Genomic DNA, 21,756 nt, shown 5'->3' with positions numbered 1-21,756 from the left:
TGCTGATTACTTGCTTTTGAACCCACAGCTGATGTGATGACTGCCATTTTACAACAGCGTCTAGCGCTCGCATGGCACGTGATCCTAAGTCACACTCACCTTGTATAAGATATACTATATATGCCCATTCAGCTGTTTGGTTGAAAACGGCACAGCTGAAAATAGTATGTATTTTCAATTAAGCTCTTTCTCTTTTTGTAATTTGTGTTAGAAATCTCCATGAAAAAGAACTCCACACTGCCTCAGCTACAAGCTTTGACCTAGCGAACCATTTTTTAAAATATTTTTATAAACCACGAAGTTGGACTGAGGGCATTAGTAGAGCACTTTGAAAAAGAAACAGACCAGTTACACATTTTACAGGCATAGGGAGATTAAGTGATTTGCCCTGAGTCACTAGATTGTGAGCTGAGGATGGGATTCTAACCTGGTTCCCTATTCCAAAACCAGCAGCTCTAGCCCCGAGGCCCTATATCTGACTTTTCCATATCTGCATTCACAACCTGATTGTAAAACTTTCTTGCCCTTATCCTAAGTACTCACCCTCACCTTCACCCTAAACTTTATTTTTCCCTCACTTGTACTGTAATATAAAACTATTCGTGAATCTAGACTTAACCTTGATGCACTATTTTAACGTGGAACAAACTCCAGTCCTGTCCCTTTCCATCAGACTGTCCTTAACACTCACCCAAACCTCAAATCATGATATCATAGACTTTATTTTCATTTTTACATTAACGTGCATTTCTCTGACTTGTATTTACGTATTTCTGATTCTCATTGAAAGCTTTTTTCAATTAAATGGTTTCATTGAAAAGTGTTTCTCTGAAAAGTACTTTGCTAGAACGGCAGGATGCCCCTATCACATTGAATAGAAGTTAAAATTAAAGATTGACCGAGTCTGTGGTTATTCAGAAACCATTATTAAAATATGCCATAATTACATTATTAGTTGCCAAGCTTTGGAAAACGCTGTGCTAAAGGGAAAGTACATTAGAGCAATTCGTTTTTTGGCTTTGTGACTTCTAAAATATTTGTTTTTGTGCATAGTGGTAAAGCAGCTCCCCCTATTCTGCAGTGTTATTTATACACTATAGGTAAAAATACAGTAGTGGTTTTTATCTTTCACTTCTGTCGATACAACGTACACATCATCAGTCTAGGGGGCACTAATGCTGCTGCCATTAAACTGTCATGGAAAATGCTGTGGTAACATCCACATTGTAGTAAGTTACATACAGATGCACATATCATAACATACCCAGGGAAAACACAGGGAGGAAGTGATCCTTCTGGTTGCAGTGCATCATCTCTCGAATGATGAATTAGGATGTAGTTGGAGGTGAACCAGCCAATCAGGAATTTCCTAGTCCATCCACATCCTTTTTGTTTTAACTCTTAGTTTCATGTTATCATATAATCCCAAAAAGTAGAACAGGTGTCACAGATCGGTATGCATGCACAACTGCCCTTCAAGCTCTTCCCTTCCCCACTTGGATTCCCCAGGTCCAGTACCCTTATTTATAGTGATTTCTCCCATACCTCTTCTGTCACATCATCACATACAGGAGTAAGAGCAGTTGGGCTATTCTTAGAAGACCTTTCCAGTCCTGGTGCCAGAAGCCCCTGTGCATTCCTGCCCATTCAAAGCAGTCCTCCTCCATTTTGTCATCTGTTCTAACCTCTTGCATTCGGCATTCCTCATTCTCCATTACATGTATTTGGGGCCCGTAGACGATAGCCATCTTATAACTATCCGTCTGGTTGCTAACACCAACCCTAGTAGGGTGAATCGATAATAAACCTTACTTCCACTAGTGCTGGGTATTAGGTGCAGGATGCAATGTTGAACATTGTTGTCTATACAGATATCGGTCAGCTCTCTCATTCAATGCGCAGTTTGCATACATTTGCTAACAGTAGATTAACTTTTAGCTGTCAGAGTCTATTTTGCTCTCAGCGTTGATTTGGTGGTCTCAGCGGCTGCAAGAATCTGCGTACCTGTGAGCTCCACAGCAACTTGGGAGTCCCTCCTCTCTTGTTTCGACTGGCGCATTGCAGTCATGGCCAAACCCTTCATTGATCCATGCTTGTTTGTTGAGACTTGGGGCTCCTGTCTTGGCCCATAGCGGCAGCCTAGTCACCCATGCCCCAAATACCAAGAGAAATTCTGCAGCAAAACTCAGGGGATTTCCAAGTGACCATTAGCACCCTGAAGAAACAGTTTCAGCCAGGCAGCGCTACCACCCTGAAATGGTCAAGCGACCGTCGCCTCCTAGAACGCACAACCAGATGCTCAAACAGCAGGATAATGGAGCAGGACTGAAAGAAAATGGCCGGCACCACCCTGGCTCACCTCCTGCAACCTTAGTTTACTGGGGACCTCCCCTAACAGGGCCCATCGGGCATCTACCCACAAGCCACACGTGGGCCCAACACACCACGACTTGTCTGTGGCAAAGCAAGCTAGTAGCTCCCCACCAGGCCCTTGCTGGCCACACTGTATGAGCAGCCCCTGCTGAGCAAGGATTCATGGTCAAAATCTTTGGCCCCTCTGAGCCGGCAGCGCCACCTGGATGTCCCAGGGCCGAATCCACATCAGTAGAGTGCTACAGTCCTTGCAGGTAGGTGGTGCAGCAGTCCCTCACAAGGTCCTGGCTTCCCTGTCAGCCTGGCAAACTGACGCAGTGCCTGTGGGTGGCTCCTCTCAATTCTGCCTCACCAAAGGACAGGAGATGCAACATCGTCCTGCACTTACAGCTGAGGCGCCACCAACCACAGCTTAGGGATCCTCGCATCCAGCACCCTGGACCAATGCTGTGTCTATGGCAGGGCTGACAGACCGCTTCACCACTCCCTCCGGGGATCTTTCAACTTCCCTGATGCATGCAGGGGGTTCCAATGATAACAGGGTCCCAAGGAAGTCCACATTCAGGGCAACAGGAATTTAGGATTCCCCTACAATATACAAGGGTGAGTGGAGCCCTAGTTCAAAGTATGTGGTCAGCCATCTTGCTTGGCCACGTCCTCCGTCCACCCATGTCCTTAATATTCTGTTCACAAGAGTAACTTTCCTTCATGCCCACCGAACGCCCAATGATCTTTTCTTTGACACCTATCAGTATGTCTGTGCAGATTCTTAAAAGCATTTAAATCATTGACCACTTGTCTTCATTCTTGAGTTTCCAGCTCGTGGTCTTTTCTCGGGAAGATAATAAATTCGAATAAATTAATTTACTCTCCATGGAGATAAGATTCGAAGTATGCATTTTTTAACTAGCATTTTTAGTAGGAATTACACCGTCTATAGTACGATTATAATGTCCAGTTGGTAGACAATAGTGATGGGTTCTGCAGTGCTGGATGCGTCTTGGAACCATTAGTTTTGTTTGAAGAAGCAGATGTTTTGTTAGATGGGAACAGGTCATGTTTCTCAACAGGAATATTCACTTCAATGCTGATTAAGACAACACCATGGGGGGCACCTTCAAGAGACCGAACATACATAAAGAAGGCTACCTCTCTCGGTATTTTGATTGCTGCCATTTATCTAGAACTATTGTTGGTGTGAAGTGACTTTATCATGCGCAGAGATATTGATGTAGGTGCCGCATGTTGCCGTTTTTCAAAGGCTGTACAGGTTAATCTGTTGTGATTGCAACCTGGACAGGAGGGATTGTTGTACTTCTTGGCATGACAATTCCTGCGATGTGGTTATTGGCAATTATATTGACCTTAATGCTACAGCCCGGGTGGGCAAATATGTGAGAAGTGATGCAGTGTAATTTTATTTTTACAGTTACAGTTTTATAATCCATCCTGACATATGTCTTTTTTATAACGAAACCATAGCTGACATAACATCCCAGCATTAATAATATCCCGGTGATTCATCTTTTACTCTGAGGTTTTTGTGTTGGTTTTTAAAAAAATAACATAAAATATGTTTGTTTTTAGCACTCATGCTCATCTCCTACTACTTTGATAGAATTATTACAGACATAATGAATTGGCAATTTGCAATGTGTTTCCAAATAAAGCGTTTTGTTAGAGTTGAAAATCAAACCCGCCCCCATCAAAGAAAATTATTTGCAGCTTGAGTTGGAAATTCCATAATGAGTGGAGATAAGACTGTAATAGGGAGAGCATATTGGTTCCTTGGCAACCTTTGGGAATTTCTGTGTATGCCATTAAAACTAGAGTCAAGGGCTAATATGTATCCTTTAATTCCAGGACAGGCTAATATCTTGGTTCTAATTCTTGCAGTCTTTTTATAATTCATCGGCTAACATAACTTTAAGTAATATAATCCTAGTTAAATTTGGAAAATGTTCATAAAGCTTGGTGTTCAAATATGTGGTGTGATGCAGAATCATCTATTACAGACACACTTAGGGCCTCATTTACAAAAGAACTGGTGCACCGACTGGATGTGCCAGTTTCCGTGCGTAGCCCTGCACCCCCCCTAACACACCATGGTAACACTGTATTTATAATACAGCGCACCATAGTGCTCATTAGCATAACTGAGTCAACATTTTTGATGCAGGTGTGGCGCTTTGCTGGACTAGCATAAAAAATGACGCTAGTCCAGCAAAACTTGGAGAGGCCCATATAAAAGAGCCTAGTGTCAGTTTAACGCCTGCCCAGGGCAGGCGTTAAAAATTGACGCTAGAATGGCGCAGTGAAATCTTGTAGACTTCACTGCTTCATTTTTTTGGGCCTCCCTTGCATACATTATACATAGGGCAGGTATAATGTGGTGCAAAGGTTTACAAACTGGCGCAATGGTGACATTGCACCAGTTTGTAAATATGGTTCAGGGTGGGGGAATATTTTGCGCTGCCATAGCATAAAAAAATGATGCTATGGGGCACAAGGGGCTTGCAAATGAGCCCTTTAGTAATGCATGAAGCTGTGCTTTCATTCTAATTATGAGGTTCCAAACACCTCACACCGTAGCCAGTTAAAATATTTTACTTGTTTGTTGTTTTGTACACTTATCTGATGCATTTTCTATTTTTCAACTCTGAGAAACTGGCTGTGGATAATGACGTACAGTCCATTGTGACTTACAGTAGAATCCACAGATCGATGCCGTTTTCAGTGAGAGAACCTTTGCTTACCTTTACTAGCTGGCCTGGGCAACCAGTCAAGCCTCATATAAAGTGCAAGATAAGGGGTTGTTTTAATATTTAGAGTGTTATCTAGAGTTTTGTAAATCACTGCTGACTTCTGCTAAACCTCCACACAGCACTTGGTGGATAGGAGAAAAGGCAGCTGAATAGATGTGAAGTTATGGCGGGCAGAATATCGGCCTGTCTGTAACAATGTTCAGCACAACAATAGGGCCTTCGGAATCTGCTAGTATTGAGAGATGTGAATGGTCTTGGGTGTGTGGAGGCATGCTGTTGAAACTGTGTGGAAAAAATAAACTGACTGTCCCCAAATGAAGTACAGAGCAAGACACTGGGTCTGCAGGTGACATTTCAGTAGGTCTCTCCCAAATACGAAATGTGCTGGAAGAGATTTTGAAAGAGAAGAACATGGAGCCTGCAGGAGTCCCCTACCAAACCTTCTATGCTTTGTGGGCAGAATTCAAGAAGGGCCAGTGTTTCAACGTCAGGCTCCTGCCTAAATGTCAGCGTTGTAAAGCTTTGATAGGTACGCATACGGCCAAGGAGGAACGCTGGATCTGAGATTGGGCATCACTTTACTTTACTAGGAATTACTGTAAGTCCTACACGAGAGTAACCATTTTACCTTGCTCTTCTATCCCAAAGATGATCAACACACCTTTACTCTGAGTTTGCTGTAGTTTAAAGAGATACTTTCACATAGTTTGTTGTAAACAAATTTGCAATAGACCAGCCAGAGGTTAACCACGGAAGGCATTTTTGGGATAGTTGTAAGAACATTCTCCATGAAATTTTGGCTTACTAAAGGGACTCTCTTTTCTGGTTGCTAATACTTGAGTAGTTTCTGCACATCGGATGAAAAGGTTTCAGCAAGGTGCCATTTGGCAGTGGATCCCAGAAGCGACTTCTGACTTGAGGCATCATTGTGTCATCTGCAAACGTTTCTTGTCAGTGTTCTTCCAAAATGTCAGTCAGCAAGCTAAACAAATTATAGAAGAGGCTCAGTTAGTGGAGGGAATATTATGTAACTACATATATGCTAAGTATGACTTCAGAGATTAAGGAATTTAATGTGGCCTGTATACGGGCTAATACAGTCCTTCTAACTCCAACTACAACTGGTATTAGATTGAGCAGTGCCTAATAGAGATTTGTATTGAAAATACTCCAGCATGATCCTGAATAGTTAACAACATAATTAGAATTAGTGTTAACCATCATCTTCTGATTTTACATAACTTATGTACTATATGTTTATAAGGGCTTTCATGCAGTCCTCTTCACCCATTGGCCTATTGTTGTGTCATTCACATTTTTCTTATTCCTACTACAGCACACAGCATGGAGCAATTAGTGAGCTCACTTCAGCCATTTGTTAATGTCACTCTTTCATCAGGAGCGCATCTGCAATAAAAGTAGTTCATATTATAGCAGACGGTACAATAGCAGAGTATGCGTTTGAGACAAAAATATATATTTTTGCTTTTAGTTATTTTTAAATATATTGATAATGGCATGGCAGCTCCCCCAGAAACGTTAACAAAACAACAATGAAACAAAACGGGCATTGCAAAAGCCATAGCCATAAGCGTTACCAATGCTTCTTGAATACTAGTAGTTGCAGTGCAAGAATTGGCGAGTCAACAGATAATCCTTTGTATTTCCCATTTTGCCTTTGAATTAAGTGCTTCTAGAATGGGGAAACTCTAATCCTGCAAATTGTTTTAACACTTGTATACTCATTTCTTAAAAGGTGCATGTGTGGTCTAAAACACTCAAATACTAACCCGCCCTTGTATTCACTTGAATAAAATATTTCAGAGCCTATAAAGCCTAGAAAAGGAGTAATAATCACATATCAATTTTCAGTGACTTAATGCAAGAGTGAAAATTTAATAGATCATATCAGTCTCATATTGTATTTTAGGTTACAGCAATTAAATAAGTGACAAGCACTTCAGAAGATATGTCTACAGCTCATTTGTTTTAGATGATAATCTATAATGCAATTAATTGCATAGGAAGAGCATTCTAAGTGTTACCAAATATAAAATTCATTTATGGTATCACTGCATTTTAGGTATTTATTAGCTGTTAAACTAATGGATATTTTCCTGGGTAAATTATATTGCTCCTCTTAGTTATCATCGATTTATATAGCAAGCTGGAAAACGTTTGGTATTTTCAATTCTGTGACTGAGATTGCAATGTTAATATCACTGTAAATTGTGCTAATTTGTACCAGAAAATAATTACTTTGTAAGTCGAGCTGAAATGATAACCTATTTTTACTTGCATCTATCTGCAGGGAGCCAAGGACATAAGAAGGGTATGCGGACCCCAAAACTATCTAAGCAGGGAGGCATGAACTGGGCCGACCTTCTCCCACCACCCCCCGTGCATCCTCCACCCCACAGCAATAGTGAAGATTACAGTCTTTCAGTGGATGAAAGGTACAGTATATGGTGTTCTTTCTGCCAGGTAGACCAGCCTTTAATCAAGAATGCATTCTTTGCTGCCACTGATGGTGCATTTTTCGGTGGGGAGATCCGCTCATCACTCGAATTACTGCCAAACCGCAGGCGTTTAACACCAATAAGGAAGATAAAGTCCCTTGGTTGTTACTCGTGCCGTTGTTGCCCATTTCCTCCCTTCCTCAACCACGTCCTCTTCAGCTTAATGTTATATTTTTGAATAAGGTGTGTGTTCTGCAAGAGTCTACATAGCAGTATATATGTTCTGAAATAGAAATTCAAGTAGAAAGGAATAAGGGATGTGGCAAGAGTGGTGAATGGGGTAGTGTGCAAACAGATGATGAGTGGGTAAGGGTGAAGATAATAGCAGGTGGAGGGAAAAGATCAAAGAACTGATTATGGGCTGGATGAATGTGTAGGTAGGGAGAAGGGAGAGGAGGGAGGGGTGTGTGGCCTGTGGGGGGGGGATAAAACAGGGTGTAGTGGAGTGATGTGGCAAATGTGGAATAATAAAAGAAGTTAGGATGAAAGGTTCAGGAGGGGGATAGAGAGGTGGAAGAAGGTGGAGGTGGTGTAGAAGAAAGGGAGCTAGGTGGCTAGAGTAAGAAGGGTGGACAGGAGAGGAAGACTGCGCAGATGTAGGAAGATAGTAGGTGGAACAAGTGGAAAAGGATGGAACAGATATGAGTGGCATGGCAGGGGAAAGAATGGAGACAGAAAGAAAACAGAGGTTCGAAGATACATTGGTAAGCGGTTTAGAAGATAGTCAGAAAAGGACAAAGCAGGTATAAGATGTATTTCAAGGGAAGAATACGTTGTAACTAACTTCGGACAGCCGTTAAAAAGAAAGGCTAGAACTTCTTGCAGAAAGTTAATAGGTCTTCTAGGCATTGCAAAGCAGCAGGGATTTAATAAGCGTTGCTCGTGCGGCGCAATTGTGCACGCCACACAGGCACACACACACACAAAAACGTTAGTGAATAAACTGCAAGGTGTGGAAAGATGGAAAGTATTAATAAGTGATTTAAATGCCTAGTATAAGTCTACCCAATCAGTAGGAAGTATTCCAGGTTGACACAACATGAGCGTGGGCCAATACCACTCTGATTTTCACTGTTCAACTTCCGTATGAACATTCTCTCACCAGTAGCAACAAACCTACTGCTGAATGAACCTTCCTACTTCACATATTAGTGTGGACGTCTGTCCCACTGTGGTGTGAATTTTCCTATTCCAGTTTGAGACTAACCAACTCTTCCCACTTTAGTATAAAACTTCACACATCCGTATGTACTGTCTTCCTTCCCTGTGAAAACCCCACCACAATACGAAGCTTCACACTCGAGTGTGAACATGCCAGTTCAGAATAAATGTTTTCACTCCTATGTAAATCTTTCCCCTGCAGTATACTTTTTAATCCAGGATGATCCGTCCACTTCCCTGTGAATACTCCCACTCCAGTTCAAATCTTTTCACTCCATAGAAATCTACTCAATCTGTTGCCAAACGTTGGTAATCCAGTATTATGCTTCTGAATCCAGTATAAATATTCATAATCAATTATGTTTGGCCCCACAATATTATGGACTTTATCACTCGTGTATTTCTACCTGCTCTAGTTACAATCGTCCTCCACTGTACAAATCTTCCAACTTCAGTCGAAATCTTGTCTTTCCAGCTTCACACATCCCACTCCACCACGAACATTCCCTTTTCAATCAAACCTTCCAACTTCAGTATAAAATGTACCACTCCAGAATGAGCTGTCCCACATCCGAGTGAATGTTTCCACTGGAGTATTCTTCCTTCAGCTCCACTATCAACATTCCCGTTCCATGATACTCATTCTCAAGCGAGTTGGAGTTGTTTCACTTCAGGAGTGTACTTCTCAATCAAATATCACCTCCACCCTGAATGAGCCTGGAATTTCCATGATGGCCAGTAGCATCCCATGATGAACCTTTCCACTGCAGATGCAATATGGCGAGACATATTCTGGAATGGGCATCTCTACTCCTGTAACACCATTCCTACTCCCAAATGACAGTAGAACGGTTTCTTCTTTTAGTGAGTGATGTTGGCAGAGTTGGTTTTTATTCTGAGGTTTATAATATTTTCCGAATAGCTATCTCTAGCATATGCAAATATGAGAAAGATACGAAGCAGAACATTATCAGTAAACACCTGATGTGTATCAATTGACAACTGAAAAATTATCATTCATTTTGTGGTACGACTCTTTTAGCTATGATCGTGAACTCCCTTGTCCTGTACTTCCATCGAGAATGTACCTTCAGCAGGATGAACTGGAGGAAGAGGACGAGCGAGGACCTACGCCTCCAATCAGAGGGGCAGCCTCATCACCAGCAGCGGTGTCCTACAGCCACCAGTCTACAGCCACATTAACACCTTCACCTCAGGAGGAGCTGCAGCCCATGCTGCAGGACTGTGACGAGGACATGGGGCACGTACAGCGTCAGCTTGACCGGAGGTGTGTTATTTTACACTTGTGAAACTTGTTATCTTAGCAGCACCTGCTACTAGATGTACACTACTTATTTGTTATTGTAATTTTGATTGTGTACATTGCATAGATTCAGTGGCTTACTTTTGAAAGGGCTAGGAAATCCGTGAAATTTGGGTAGACACTACACATTGACTCTGAAACTGCAAAGCAAATGCTTGTGTCAATTCTCTATTAAATAGTGATTTATTTATTCACTAACCGTATTTATATAGCGCTGACTTAGCCACAGGGCAGTAAAATGCTTTACAAATAACCAGAAATCCAACGAGAGAAATAAAAAGGGTAACAGAAGAGGGGTTTAAGGTGACATTGAGCGTGTTAGGGTGCTACAGACGTGCACGTGGAGAGAAATTGCCTCCAGGAAATCCTAAACAAACTTTCATCTGGTAGGAACAAGGCCCATATGGTAATCATGTTTGCCTTTGAGAGAGGTACATAGAATGAAAATAAAGTTAGTCTTATACGGGATACGAACCTCTGACATTCATGTTTGTTTAAAATTCATAAGTTACTGCAAAAATATTTGTACAATCTGCGAATTTCCTAATCTTCCTCGCCCCCCACCCCCCCCTACCCTCAAGCCTGCACGGAATTGTTTATTGTAGGAATTGTTACTTCAGGGTACTGATAACATCATTCGCTTAGTATCATGTATAGTTAATGGTATATTCTCGCTTTTCTAGCTACGTTTTCTTAATGCATGTGAAAGGATTGACTTAAATTGAAACGATTGATTAGCATTTCACTATTGATTTGCGAATCACTGGGTTGTTTGTATGAAGCTTCGGTTTCCCCTCGGTCTGCATTTGTTTTTTTTTTAAAAGGCATTATTTGTTTGATTTGTAATAGTCAGAGCGTGAACTCGACGGATTATTTACACACAGTACCTGCAGGTAAATACACGCATCGAGTTTTGTAGGTAGAAGAAACGATAAAAAGATGATCTTCCTTCGAGGAATTTCTGTAAATTCCCTTAAATATTCTTGGGAAATATGCAAGCATTTATCGTCCATTTTTGCAAAACAACCAACAGCAAGTGTTAGCAACGAGTAAGTATTTCAACCATCATTTTAATCAACCCCTTGTGGGAATGCAATCTTCTTGTGTTCCCTAGAAAGGGTATTTTCAATTAGAGCGGATAACCCCTATATTTGTATTAATATCCCAAACAATTTGAAAACAAAGGGATGTAACAGCTGACACCATTTCTGTGCCACTTGATTTAAGAACAATGTGCACGGGTAATGTTTATAGAGCAATCTGTTTGTGTGCAGATGTCTGTTTGTAGTAATGAATCCTCTTCCAGAAAAATATGCAAACCCATTTAGAGCACAACCATGGGAGTTTGTTTCCTAAATTAATTTGTAAATAATCACCGGCCCATTCCTAAATGACTGTCAGCCAAATTAAGAACTAAAAACTCTTTTTGAACAGCTGAGTGTTGGTTTGTGTTTGTAATGCTGGCTGGTTGGTTGGTTTTTTAATAGTTATGCAGAAAGCATGGCGAGAAGTGGCAGTTTGTTTGCCAGTGTATTTATTTGTGTTGAACTCTGCTATATTCAGTGGCTGGCCTCTTTCTCTTGCATCATGTTTCAAGGCACCCTCCCACACACATAGTACAGTCCTGATAAACGACAAGTTATGTAAACACTTTACCAGAACATTGAAATGATGGAAGCTTCATTGAAAGCAGTGGTGTAACATAGAACCAATGATGTCTACTCCAGCATTCTCATGTTTGACTTTCGATATCTCACTATTCAATTTACAGCATTCTACCCTCAGTGAGTGAATATTTGAGTGCACATGGAGGGCCGTTGTCATAGGTTCTATCCCTCCTTAGGATCTTTGCAGAGGATTGGGGCTATATTTCAGGCACAGGGCCTCAATGACGGGTACAGTACGTGGCAATGGGTTATAGTTCTACATTATACCTTTCTCCAGTGGTCTTTTCACCCATAACATTGACACAAAGCAAATCTATGTCAGAGACAATATACATATATTTTTCATCTTTAATTTGTTTATGGCTTAATACATTTTTTCATCTCTACTTAATACAGACATCATCAAGTGAGCCCTCCTCCACCCCCAAGGCCAATTTCTCCACCACATACCTACGGGTACATTTCAGGACCACTTGTCTCAGATATGGACACAGATGCACCCGAAGAAGAGGGGGATGAGGCTGATGTGGAGGTTGCTAAGATGCAGTCCCGTCGACTTTTGTTGCGTGGCCTTGAACAGACTCCGGCTTCCAGTGTTGGGGATTTAGAAAGCTCTGTCACGGGGTCCATGATCAATGGATGGGGATCAGCCTCAGAAGAAGACAACGTCTCAAGTGGGCGCTCAAGTGTCAGTTCCTCTGACGGATCTTTTTTTACTGATGCAGATTTTGCACAGGCTGTTGCTGCAGCAGCCGAATATGCTGGACTTAAAGTAGCAAGACATCAAATGCATGAAGCTGCAGGAGGTACTTCAACATTGTTATGATATATGATTTACATATATTTTAATGAATATTCTATATTTGTGCTCTGAAGAGTTTTGGGAGTAGATTAAAATGTAACCTTTTCATCTGTGTGATATTCATGCACATCCCAGAGGTATTAATTTGCGTCATGTTTTAGTGGGTCTAACCTGTGCACACTACAGTACAGTAATACAGTTTCAGAGTGTATCACTGTTGCCATCTTAACTCCATATTCACATCTTTTCCACATCAAGATTTCTATCTTCTGACTTAGTTTTCTTTTTGTGGAGCTCTAAATCCTCCAGCAGGACATGCCTGAGGCTGTCTTTGATGAAGTTGATTCGAAGTGGGACAGTTTTGCTACAAGGTCCCACTGAGTCTCTGAAGGTCTTGGAGGTCCAAAAATGTTCCAAGTCCGAACTTTTCAGATTTTGTGAGTGAAGCCAGGAAGGACACAGCAATTAGGGATCAGGACTTCCTCTAGCAGAGGCCTGCAACAGGGTCCAATTGAGCTCTAGTTGAAAGTGGTCAGCTGGTCTTTACCAAATAAGGCCTTTTGCAGCTTGTAATGTCTCTGTAGCAACACAGAAGGTCAGCCAACTGATCCATGGATTCCAACATCTAGTCCAGGGTACAAATGGGAGGAGGTCCAGCTCTTCCGATCTCTCTGCTAGTCTCAAACATCAGGTGCAGTCTTTCCTTGTTTCTTTCCCAGGTCCTGAAATGTTCTAAGGGGCCGGTGGTGAGTCCCACTTTTGTACAGTTCAGTAGGTTGTGTGAGCAGGTGACTCCTGGATTCTCCCTAAACATTCAAGAAGATGTTACCAGGGGCAACCATACACACTTTTTTCAGCACACCCTTATAGCTTTAAGGCAAACTGACACAAAATGCACTACTTTGCAGGAAATCCAAAATAGCACAAGTCCTCTACTTCTGAAGGAAGGAGCCTGTGGGTCAGCCAGGATTGTGTTTAAAGAAAGGAGCTGTTACATGTTCCTTAACTCCATTAAAACAGTCCCTGGACAAGATCCCTTTCCCACTGGGCTGGTTCTCAACTGACTTCAGAGTACCTAAAAAACAAAGGCCATCCCTTTCACAGATCTCCTCTTACAGCTAACTGAGAATAGCTAAGCCTTGCCTCTGTCACCTTCACATTAGTGAAGTTCCTGGAAGCTACCCAGCTGCCTTTACTGAGCTGATAGGTATCACATCCCTTACACCCAGGCCATCCTGTCACCAGGCTTAAGCCATTGCCCCTGTTCTGAGAGAAGTTGTCACACCTCATGAAGGTCAAGCACTGCTAGGACAGCGGCTGGCCTACTAATGCAAATTCATTTTCAGGAGCTTCAGGAAGGGAAAAGGAAACTTTCTAATAGTTATTTTTTCTAAATATTTATTGAAAGCCTAACGTCACAATTGAATTGAAGTTTTAATGAATATTAAAAATAGCGGGTGAACCATTTGTCTAGCTTGTCCCAAACACAAGATAGATGCACTTATAAAGTAATCAGTACTGTAGTTTTATTGCTGCACAATATGCTATTGCCTTATACTAAAGATAGATAAGCGAATTAAGAGCTAGCCAGTTTTACCATATTTTAAGGGTCAGGGCACCTTCACTGGGACTAGCAGCGTCAGTCCAAGAAATCGGGGTGACAATGCTGAAGGAGAATTTTCTCACACTCCTGAATTTACATTCCTCAAGCCTACTCATGAAATCATATCAATGAGAATTAGCCCCACAGTGTGTAAAGAAAATAAATTAGTAATTGGATCTGTCAATCAATCAATCAATCATAGCATTTGTTAAGTGGAGCACTATCACCCCTAAGGGTGTCTGGACACTGAGGGTGCCATGTCAGCATCGAAAAGCCCACGTCTTGAGTCTCCTTCTGAAGTCCTCCAGGATGGGAGCTGTTTGGAGGTGGAGGGGCAGCCTGTTTCAGGACTTGGCTTCTGTGCAGGAGAGGGAGCAGCCTCTGCAGTGTCTGCAAAGGATGCAGGGGTGTGTGCGAGTTTTAGTGAGGCAGAGCGTAGTTGTCTTGGTGGAATGAAGAAACTCAGTTGATGGTTGTTGTAGGACAGCCCTAGGTTGTGGAGAGCCTTGTATGCGAGTATGAGGATTTTGAATTGGTATCTCTTCTGAACGGGGAGCCAGTGCAGGTCCCTGAGGTGTGGGGTGATACTTGAGCGCTAAGGGAGGTTGAGGATGAGTCTGGCTGCAGTGTTCTGTAGAGTCTGGAGTTTCTTAAGTAGCTGGGAGGACATTCTGGCATAAAGAACGTTGCCGTTGTTGAGGCAGCAGGTGACCATGGTATGTGTGACTGACTTTTAGGTGTCAGTAGGGATCCATTTGAAGATTTGATGGAGCATGTGGAGGGTTAAAGGCAGGAGGAGGTGACTGAGTTTACTTGTCGATTCATGGATAGTTGGCAGTCGAGGATGATGCTGAGGTTTCGTGAGTGGTTTGATGGAGAGAGTGTTGGTCTGAGTTCTGCTGGTCACCAGCTGTGGTCCCATATGGAGGTGCTCTTCTTGAACATCAGGACTTCCTGTTTTGTTGGTGTTTAGTTTGAGGCAGCTGTTTTTCATCCATGTTGCTACATTGGTCATGGTGTTTTGGAAGTTGGCTTTGGTGTTGTGGGGTCTTCGGTGAGTGAGAAGATTAGTTGAGTGTCGTCAGCTTTGGAGACTTGAGTCCATAGGATCTGCAAATAGGGTCATGTAGATGTTGAACGGGGTTAGGCTGGGGAGGATCTTTGGAGTACACTGCAGGTGATGTTCTTGAGTGTAGAAGTGAAGGGAGGAAGGTGGATGCTCTACATGCAACCTGAGGGGAAAGAGCCAACCCACTTCAGGGTGTTTTGCTGAATACCTATGTTGTGGAGTTTGTTGAGGAGTGTGGGGTGGGAGACTGTATCAAACGCTGCCAAGAGGTCCAGACGATAAGAGCTGTAAACTCCTCGGTCAAGGAGGGTCCTTAAGTCATCCATGGTGGTGATGAGTGCAGTCTCCATGCTGTGGTTGGCTCAGAATCCTGATTGTGAGGTGTCAAGAAGGTAGTTTCATTTGAGGTAGTAGGTGAGCTGTTGGCTGATGGCTTTCTCAAGAACTTTGGCCAGGAAGGTGAGCAGGGATATAGGTCTGTGAGTGAAAGACATAATACACACAGTCTTAACTGCTAACACAGTTTATAAAGTTGAATTCAAAAACAAATTTAGATTGTTTTAAATTTCTATCATGCACACCATATTGCCAAAGTCTATTAGGCAACTGTTCATATTATTGCATGTGAATGATATCAGAAAATGTTATTATAATTATTTTATAGTATTGTAATCATTTCTAACTCCTGAAGTCATAAATAACCTAGTCACTGACCTGGCCACTAGTTGTATTCCCAGCTTTATAGAGAGTATAGACAATGACATATTTAATGCAACTTTGTTTCACATTTCTTTGTAGACAATACTGCTGGCTATTCTTGCTGTTTCTTGCCTTCGGCTGAAACAGACCTCCTGATCCACTGACTGGTGCTAACACCCACCTATGTGAACATAACAAGGCCCTACTTATTCCCCAAATCCACAGTGTCTCTTCACCAACACTTCTACCTTATACACGTCACACAGCTATCTTTTACACAGCAACTTTTATCATTCTGACTTTTGCCTTGTATCCCATGTGAGGGCCATAAATGGCCACCTTCTGACGATGAAGGTTTAATTTGAGCCTCCTTAATTTCTCTCATATACTCATAAATGTAGACAAACGTTTCTGAGGGTGCTTTGCGATGGTTGCTGCCCTTGCTAGGTTGGAGCCATTCAAATGGGATTTTGAGACGAGTGGTTAATTTCCTGCCCACGTACAATACTCGCCTATGCCTGATAGTAAGCAACTCATGCCTTCGACAGTACTTCTATAGTCACCTTCTAAGTCTGAAATATTTACAGTGTCTGGCATTGTCAAATATATGTGAGAAAGCAGAGATAGCAGCTGTAGGAAGTTGGCTCTGTATGTGCTATTTTAAAGTAAGGAATAGCATGCACAGAGTCCAAGGGTTCCCCTTAGAGGTAAAATAGTGGTAAAAATAGATAATACTAATGCTCTATTTTGTGGTAGTGTGGTCGAGCAGTAGGCTTATCCAAGGAGTAGTGTTAAGCATTTGTTGTACATACACATAGACAATAAATGAGGTACACACACTCAGAGACAAATCCAGCCAATAGGTTTTTATATAGAAAAATATCTTTTCTTAGTTTATTTTAAGAACCACAGGTTCAAATTCTACATGTAATATCTCATTCGAAAGGTATTGCAGGTAAGTACTTTAGGAACTTCAAATCATCAAAATTGAATGTATACTTTTCAAGTTATTCACAAATAGCTGTTTTAAAAGTGGACACAGTGCAATTTTCACAGTTCCTAGGGGAGGTAAGTATTTGTTAGGTTAACCAGGTAAGTAAGACACTTACAGGGCTTAGTTCTTGGTCCAAGGTAGCCCACTGTTGGGGGTTCAGAGCAACCCCAAAGTCACCACACCAGCAGCTCAGGGCCGGTCAGGTGCAGAGTTCAAAGTGGTGCCCAAAACACATAGGCTAGAATGGAGAGAAGGGGGTGCCCCGGTTCCGGTCTGCTTGCAGGTAAGTACCCGCGTCTTCGGAGGGCAGACCAGGGGGGTTTTGTAGGGCACCGGGGGGGGACACAAGCCCACACAGAAATTTCACCCTCAGCAGCGCGGGGGCGGCCGGGTGCAGTGTAGAAACAAGCGTCGGGTTTGTAATGGAAGTCAATGGGAGATCTAGGGATCTCTTCAGCGCTGCAGGCAGGCAAGGGGGGGGTTCCTCGGGGAAACCTCCACTTGATCAAGGGAGAGGGACTCCTGGGGGTCACTCCTCCAGTGAAAGTCCGGTCCTTCAGGTCCTGGGGGCTGCGGGTGCAGGGTCTCTCCCAGGTGTCGGGACTTAGGATTCAAAGAGTCGCGGTCAGGGGAAGCCTCGGGATTTCCCTCTGCAGGCGGCGCTGTGGGGGCTCAGGGGGGACAGGTTTTTGTACTCACAGTCTTAGAGTAGTCCTGGGGTCCCTCCTGAGGTGTTGGATTGCCACCAGCCGAGTCGGGGTCGCCGGGTGCAGTGCTGCAAGTCTCACGCTTCTTGCGGGGAGCTTGCAGGGTTCTTTAAAGCTGCTGGAAACAAAGTTGCAGCTTTTCTTGGAGCAGGTCCGCTGTCCTCGGGAGTTTCTTGTCTTTTCGAAGCAGGGGCAGTCCTCAGAGGATGTCGAGGTCGCTGGTCCCTTTGGAAGGCGTCGCTGGAGCAGGATCTTTGGAAGGCAGGAGACAGGCCGGTGAGTTTCTGGAGCCAAGGCAGTTGTCGTCTTCTGGTCTTCCTCTGCAGGGGTTTTCAGCTAGGCATTCCTTCTTCTTGTAGTTGCAGGAATCTATTTTTCTAGGGTTCAGGGTAGCCCTTAAATACTAAATTTAAGGGCGTGTTTTAGGTCTGGGGGGTTAGTAGCCAATGGCTACTAGCCCTGAGGGTGGGTACACCCTCTTTGTGCCTCCTCCCAAGGGGAGGGGGTCACAATCCTAACCCTATTGGGGGAATCCTCCATCTGCAAGATGGAGGATTTCTAAAAGTTAGAGTCACTTCAGCTCAGGACACCTTAGGGGCTGTCCTGACTGGCCAGTGACTCCTCCTTGTTTTTCTCATTATTTTCTCCGGCCTTGCCGCCAAAAGTGGGGCCTGGCCGGAGGGGGCGGGCAACTCCACTAGCTGGAGTGTCCTGCTGGGTTGGCACAAAGGAGGTGAGCCTTTGAGGCTCACCGCCAGGTGTGACAATTCCTGCCTGGGGGAGGTGTTAGCATCTCCACCCAGTGCAGGCTTTGTTACTGGCCTCAGAGTGACAAAGGCACTCTCCCCATGGGGCCAGCAACATGTCTCGGTTTGTGGCAGGCTGCTAAAACTAGTCAGCCTACACAGATAGTCGGTTAAGTTTCAGGGGGCACCTCTAAGGTGCCCTCTGGGGTGTATTTTACAATAAAATGTACACTGGCATCAGTGGGCATTTATTGTGCTGAGAAGTTTGATACCAAACTTCCCAGTTTTCAGTGTAGCCATTATGGTGCTGTGGAGTTCGTGTAAAACAGACTCCCAGACCATATACTCTTATGGCTACCCTGCACTTACAATGTCTAAGGTTTTGCTTAGACACTGTAGGGGCACAGTGCTCATGCACTGGTACCCTCACCTATGGTATAGTGCACCCTGCCTTAGGGCTGTAAGGCCTGCTAGAGGGGTGTCTTACCTATACTGCATAGGCAGTGAGAGGCTGGCATGGCACCCTGAGGGGAGTGCCATGTCGACTTACTCATTTTGTTCTCACCAGCACACACAGGCTTGTAAGCAGTGTGTCTGTGCTGAGTGAGGGGTCTCTAGGGTGGCATAATACATGCTACAGCCCTTAGAGACCTTCCCTGGCATCAGGGCCCTTGGTACCAGAGGTACCAGTTACAAGGGACTTATCTGGATGCCAGGGTGTGCCAATTGTGGAAACAATGGTACATTTTAGGTGAAAGAACACTGGTGCTGGGGCCTGGTTAGCAGGGTCCCAGCACATTTCTCAGTCAAGTCAGCATCAGTATCAGGCAAAAAGTGGGGGGTAACTGCAACAGGGAGCCATTTCTTTACACAAGCCCCCCCCAGCCCACAGGCCAGGAGACTCAGCCAACGCTGGAAGAGTCTTCATAGTCTGTCAGGCGAGGAAGAGTAGAGGAAATGGCTGGTTTGTTGCAGGGCCTACTCTGCCTTACATCCTCCTGTTCAGGTCATTCCCTCTGGAGAACTGACCCACTTCCACAGTGATAGGACCTAGTCTGAACTGCCTCTCGTCTGTGCTTTTTATGTCTTCACCCATTCTTTCTATTTTGAGGTCAGAGGTATCCACCTCTGCTAATCTTATCTTAGCCAGGGTCACCCCTAGCTTACCCAAAGAGGTTACCCAGAGCTGGAGTAACCCCACCATGACCAACAGGGTCAGGGGGCCTAACTTGTTATTTGGCATGGGGTCAGACCACCATGCCAAGGATAGTGCAGCCATAAAGGCTAACACCCAGCAGAGGCCACTGACAGCTGTCAGTGCCCAGAACCACACCTTTAGCTCTTCACCTACAAGGGAAGGGGCTAAGTTACAGGCTTCTTTGGGTTCAGGGTGCCTGTCTGCTGTATTAGAGTGGGGGGTTACCACATCTTGTAGTAAACACCCTTCTTCCACTCTTTCTTCTGTTAGCTGAGGAGCCACCCACTCAGGCTTAACAGTTGCCTGACTAGCCAGGACTTCTTGTGGGTCAGGTTGGACTTTATCAGAGCCATTTTTGGAGTTCTCCCCTACTGGAGCAGAATCTCCTTGGCTTGCTGGAACCTTGGCTAAAGGTTGTCCACCTTTCCTACTCTGTTTCCTTTTCTTTTTCCTCTGGGGCCTACTTGCATTTACTGCAGAGGCAGGCACTCCAGAATCCTTGGGAGAGGACTGGCCCTGGACCAGTTCTTCTCTTAGGCTCTGACTAACCTCTGGGTAGTCATTTCCAAGGAGACAATCAAGGGGGAGGTCTGTACTGACTACCACCCTTCTCCAGCTAAAAGTTCCACCCACTTCTATGGGCACAAGAGCCACCGGCCTATTAGTGACCCTGTCTGGGCTAACTCTTACTCTGGCCATCTCACCTGGGATGTACTGGTTTGAGAGCACCAGCCTGTCATGCACAATAGTGTGACTGGCACAAGTGTCTCTCAGGGCAGTGGCTGGGATTCCATTCACCTGTAGGTGGTGGAAGTGTCTACTTCCCTCTGGAATCTCCAACTCACCTGTTGGGCCCATTTTCCAGTTGAAAGCTATGAAGACCTCCTCATCTGAGGAGTCATCTCCAATGGCTACACTGGTTACCCCTGGAATTTTGTTCTGGGGTTTGTTTTTGGGACAAGAAGTGTCCTTGGTGTGGTGCCCAGACTGTTTACAGTTGTGGCACCATGCCTTAGTGGCATCCCAGTTCTTACCCTGGTACCCACCTTTGTTTTGGGTTGTGTCTTGGGGCCCACCCACCTGTTCTGGTTTTTGGGGGCCTACAGAGGACTCTTTTTCTTTGTTTCTAGTGTCACCCACTTTCTCCTGGGGAGTTTTTGTAACCCCTTTCTTTTGGTCACCCCCAGTGGAAGTTTTGGTTACCCTCGTCTTGACCCAGTGGTCTGCCTTCTTTCCCAATTCTTGGGGAGAAATTGGACCTAGGTCTACCAGATACTGATGCAACTTTTCATTGAAGCAGTTACTTAAAATGTGTTCTTTCATAAACAAATTATAAAGCCCAACATAGTCACACACTTCATTTCCAGTTAACCAACCATCTAGTGTTTTTACTGAGTAGTCTACAAAACCAACCCAGGTCTGGCTCGAGGATTTTTGAGCCCCCCTGAATCTAATTCTATACTCCTCAGTGGAGAATCCAAAGCCCTCAATCAGGGTACCCTTCATGAGGTCATAAGATTCTGCATCTTTTCCAGAGAGTGTGAGGAGTCTATCCCTACACTTTCCAGTGAACATTTCCCAAAGGAGAGCACCCCAGTGAGATCTGTTTACTTTTCTGGTTACACAAGCCCTCTCAAAAGCTGTGAACCATTTGGTGATGTCATCACCATCTTCATATTTTGTTACAATCCCTTTGGGGATTTTTAGGATGTCAGGAGAATCTCTGACCCTATTTAAGTTGCTGCCACCATCGATGGGACCTAGGCCCATCTCTTTTCTTTCCCTTTCTATGGCTAGGAGCTGCTTTTCCAAAGCCAATCTTTTGACCATCCTGGCTAACAGGGGGTCATCTTCACTGGAGTTATCCTCAGTGATTTCAGAGGTGTTGGTCTCTCCTGTGAGGGAACCGGCATCTCTGACTATTATTTTTGGAGTCAGGGTTTGAGGGACCCTGTTTTCCCTAGATAGGACTGGTAGGGGGGAATTTTCCTCCAAGTCACTATCCTCTTCCTCTGAGTTGCCACCCTCAGAGGGGTTGGCCTTTTCAAACTCTGCCAAAAGCTCCTGGAGCTGTATTTTGGTAGGTTTGGGGCCCATTGTTATTTTCTTTATTTTACAGAGTGACCTTA

The 21,756-nt window shown here is 43.9% G+C and overlaps 1 protein-coding gene across 3 annotated transcripts in view; it reads left to right on the top strand.

The window, feature by feature from the left end:
- ROBO1 (roundabout guidance receptor 1) overlaps positions 1-21,756 on the top strand; it is a 1,423,180-nt gene that overhangs the window by 1,376,706 nt on the left and 24,718 nt on the right. For all 3 annotated transcript variants that reach the window (XM_069204141.1, XM_069204140.1, XM_069204142.1), the window contains 3 exons: positions 7,450-7,594; positions 9,861-10,106; positions 12,206-12,615. In XM_069204141.1, the coding sequence (XP_069060242.1) occupies positions 7,450-7,594; positions 9,861-10,106; positions 12,206-12,615 (801 nt within the window). The remainder of the gene's footprint in view (positions 1-7,449; positions 7,595-9,860; positions 10,107-12,205; positions 12,616-21,756) is intronic.

The sequence above is a fragment of the Pleurodeles waltl genome, chromosome 8, assembly GCF_031143425.1.
Source record: "Pleurodeles waltl isolate 20211129_DDA chromosome 8, aPleWal1.hap1.20221129, whole genome shotgun sequence".
Taxonomy (NCBI): Eukaryota; Metazoa; Chordata; class Amphibia; order Caudata; family Salamandridae; genus Pleurodeles; species Pleurodeles waltl.
Note: the sequence above shows the minus strand (reverse complement) of the source record. Positions and strands in the feature narration are given on the sequence as shown.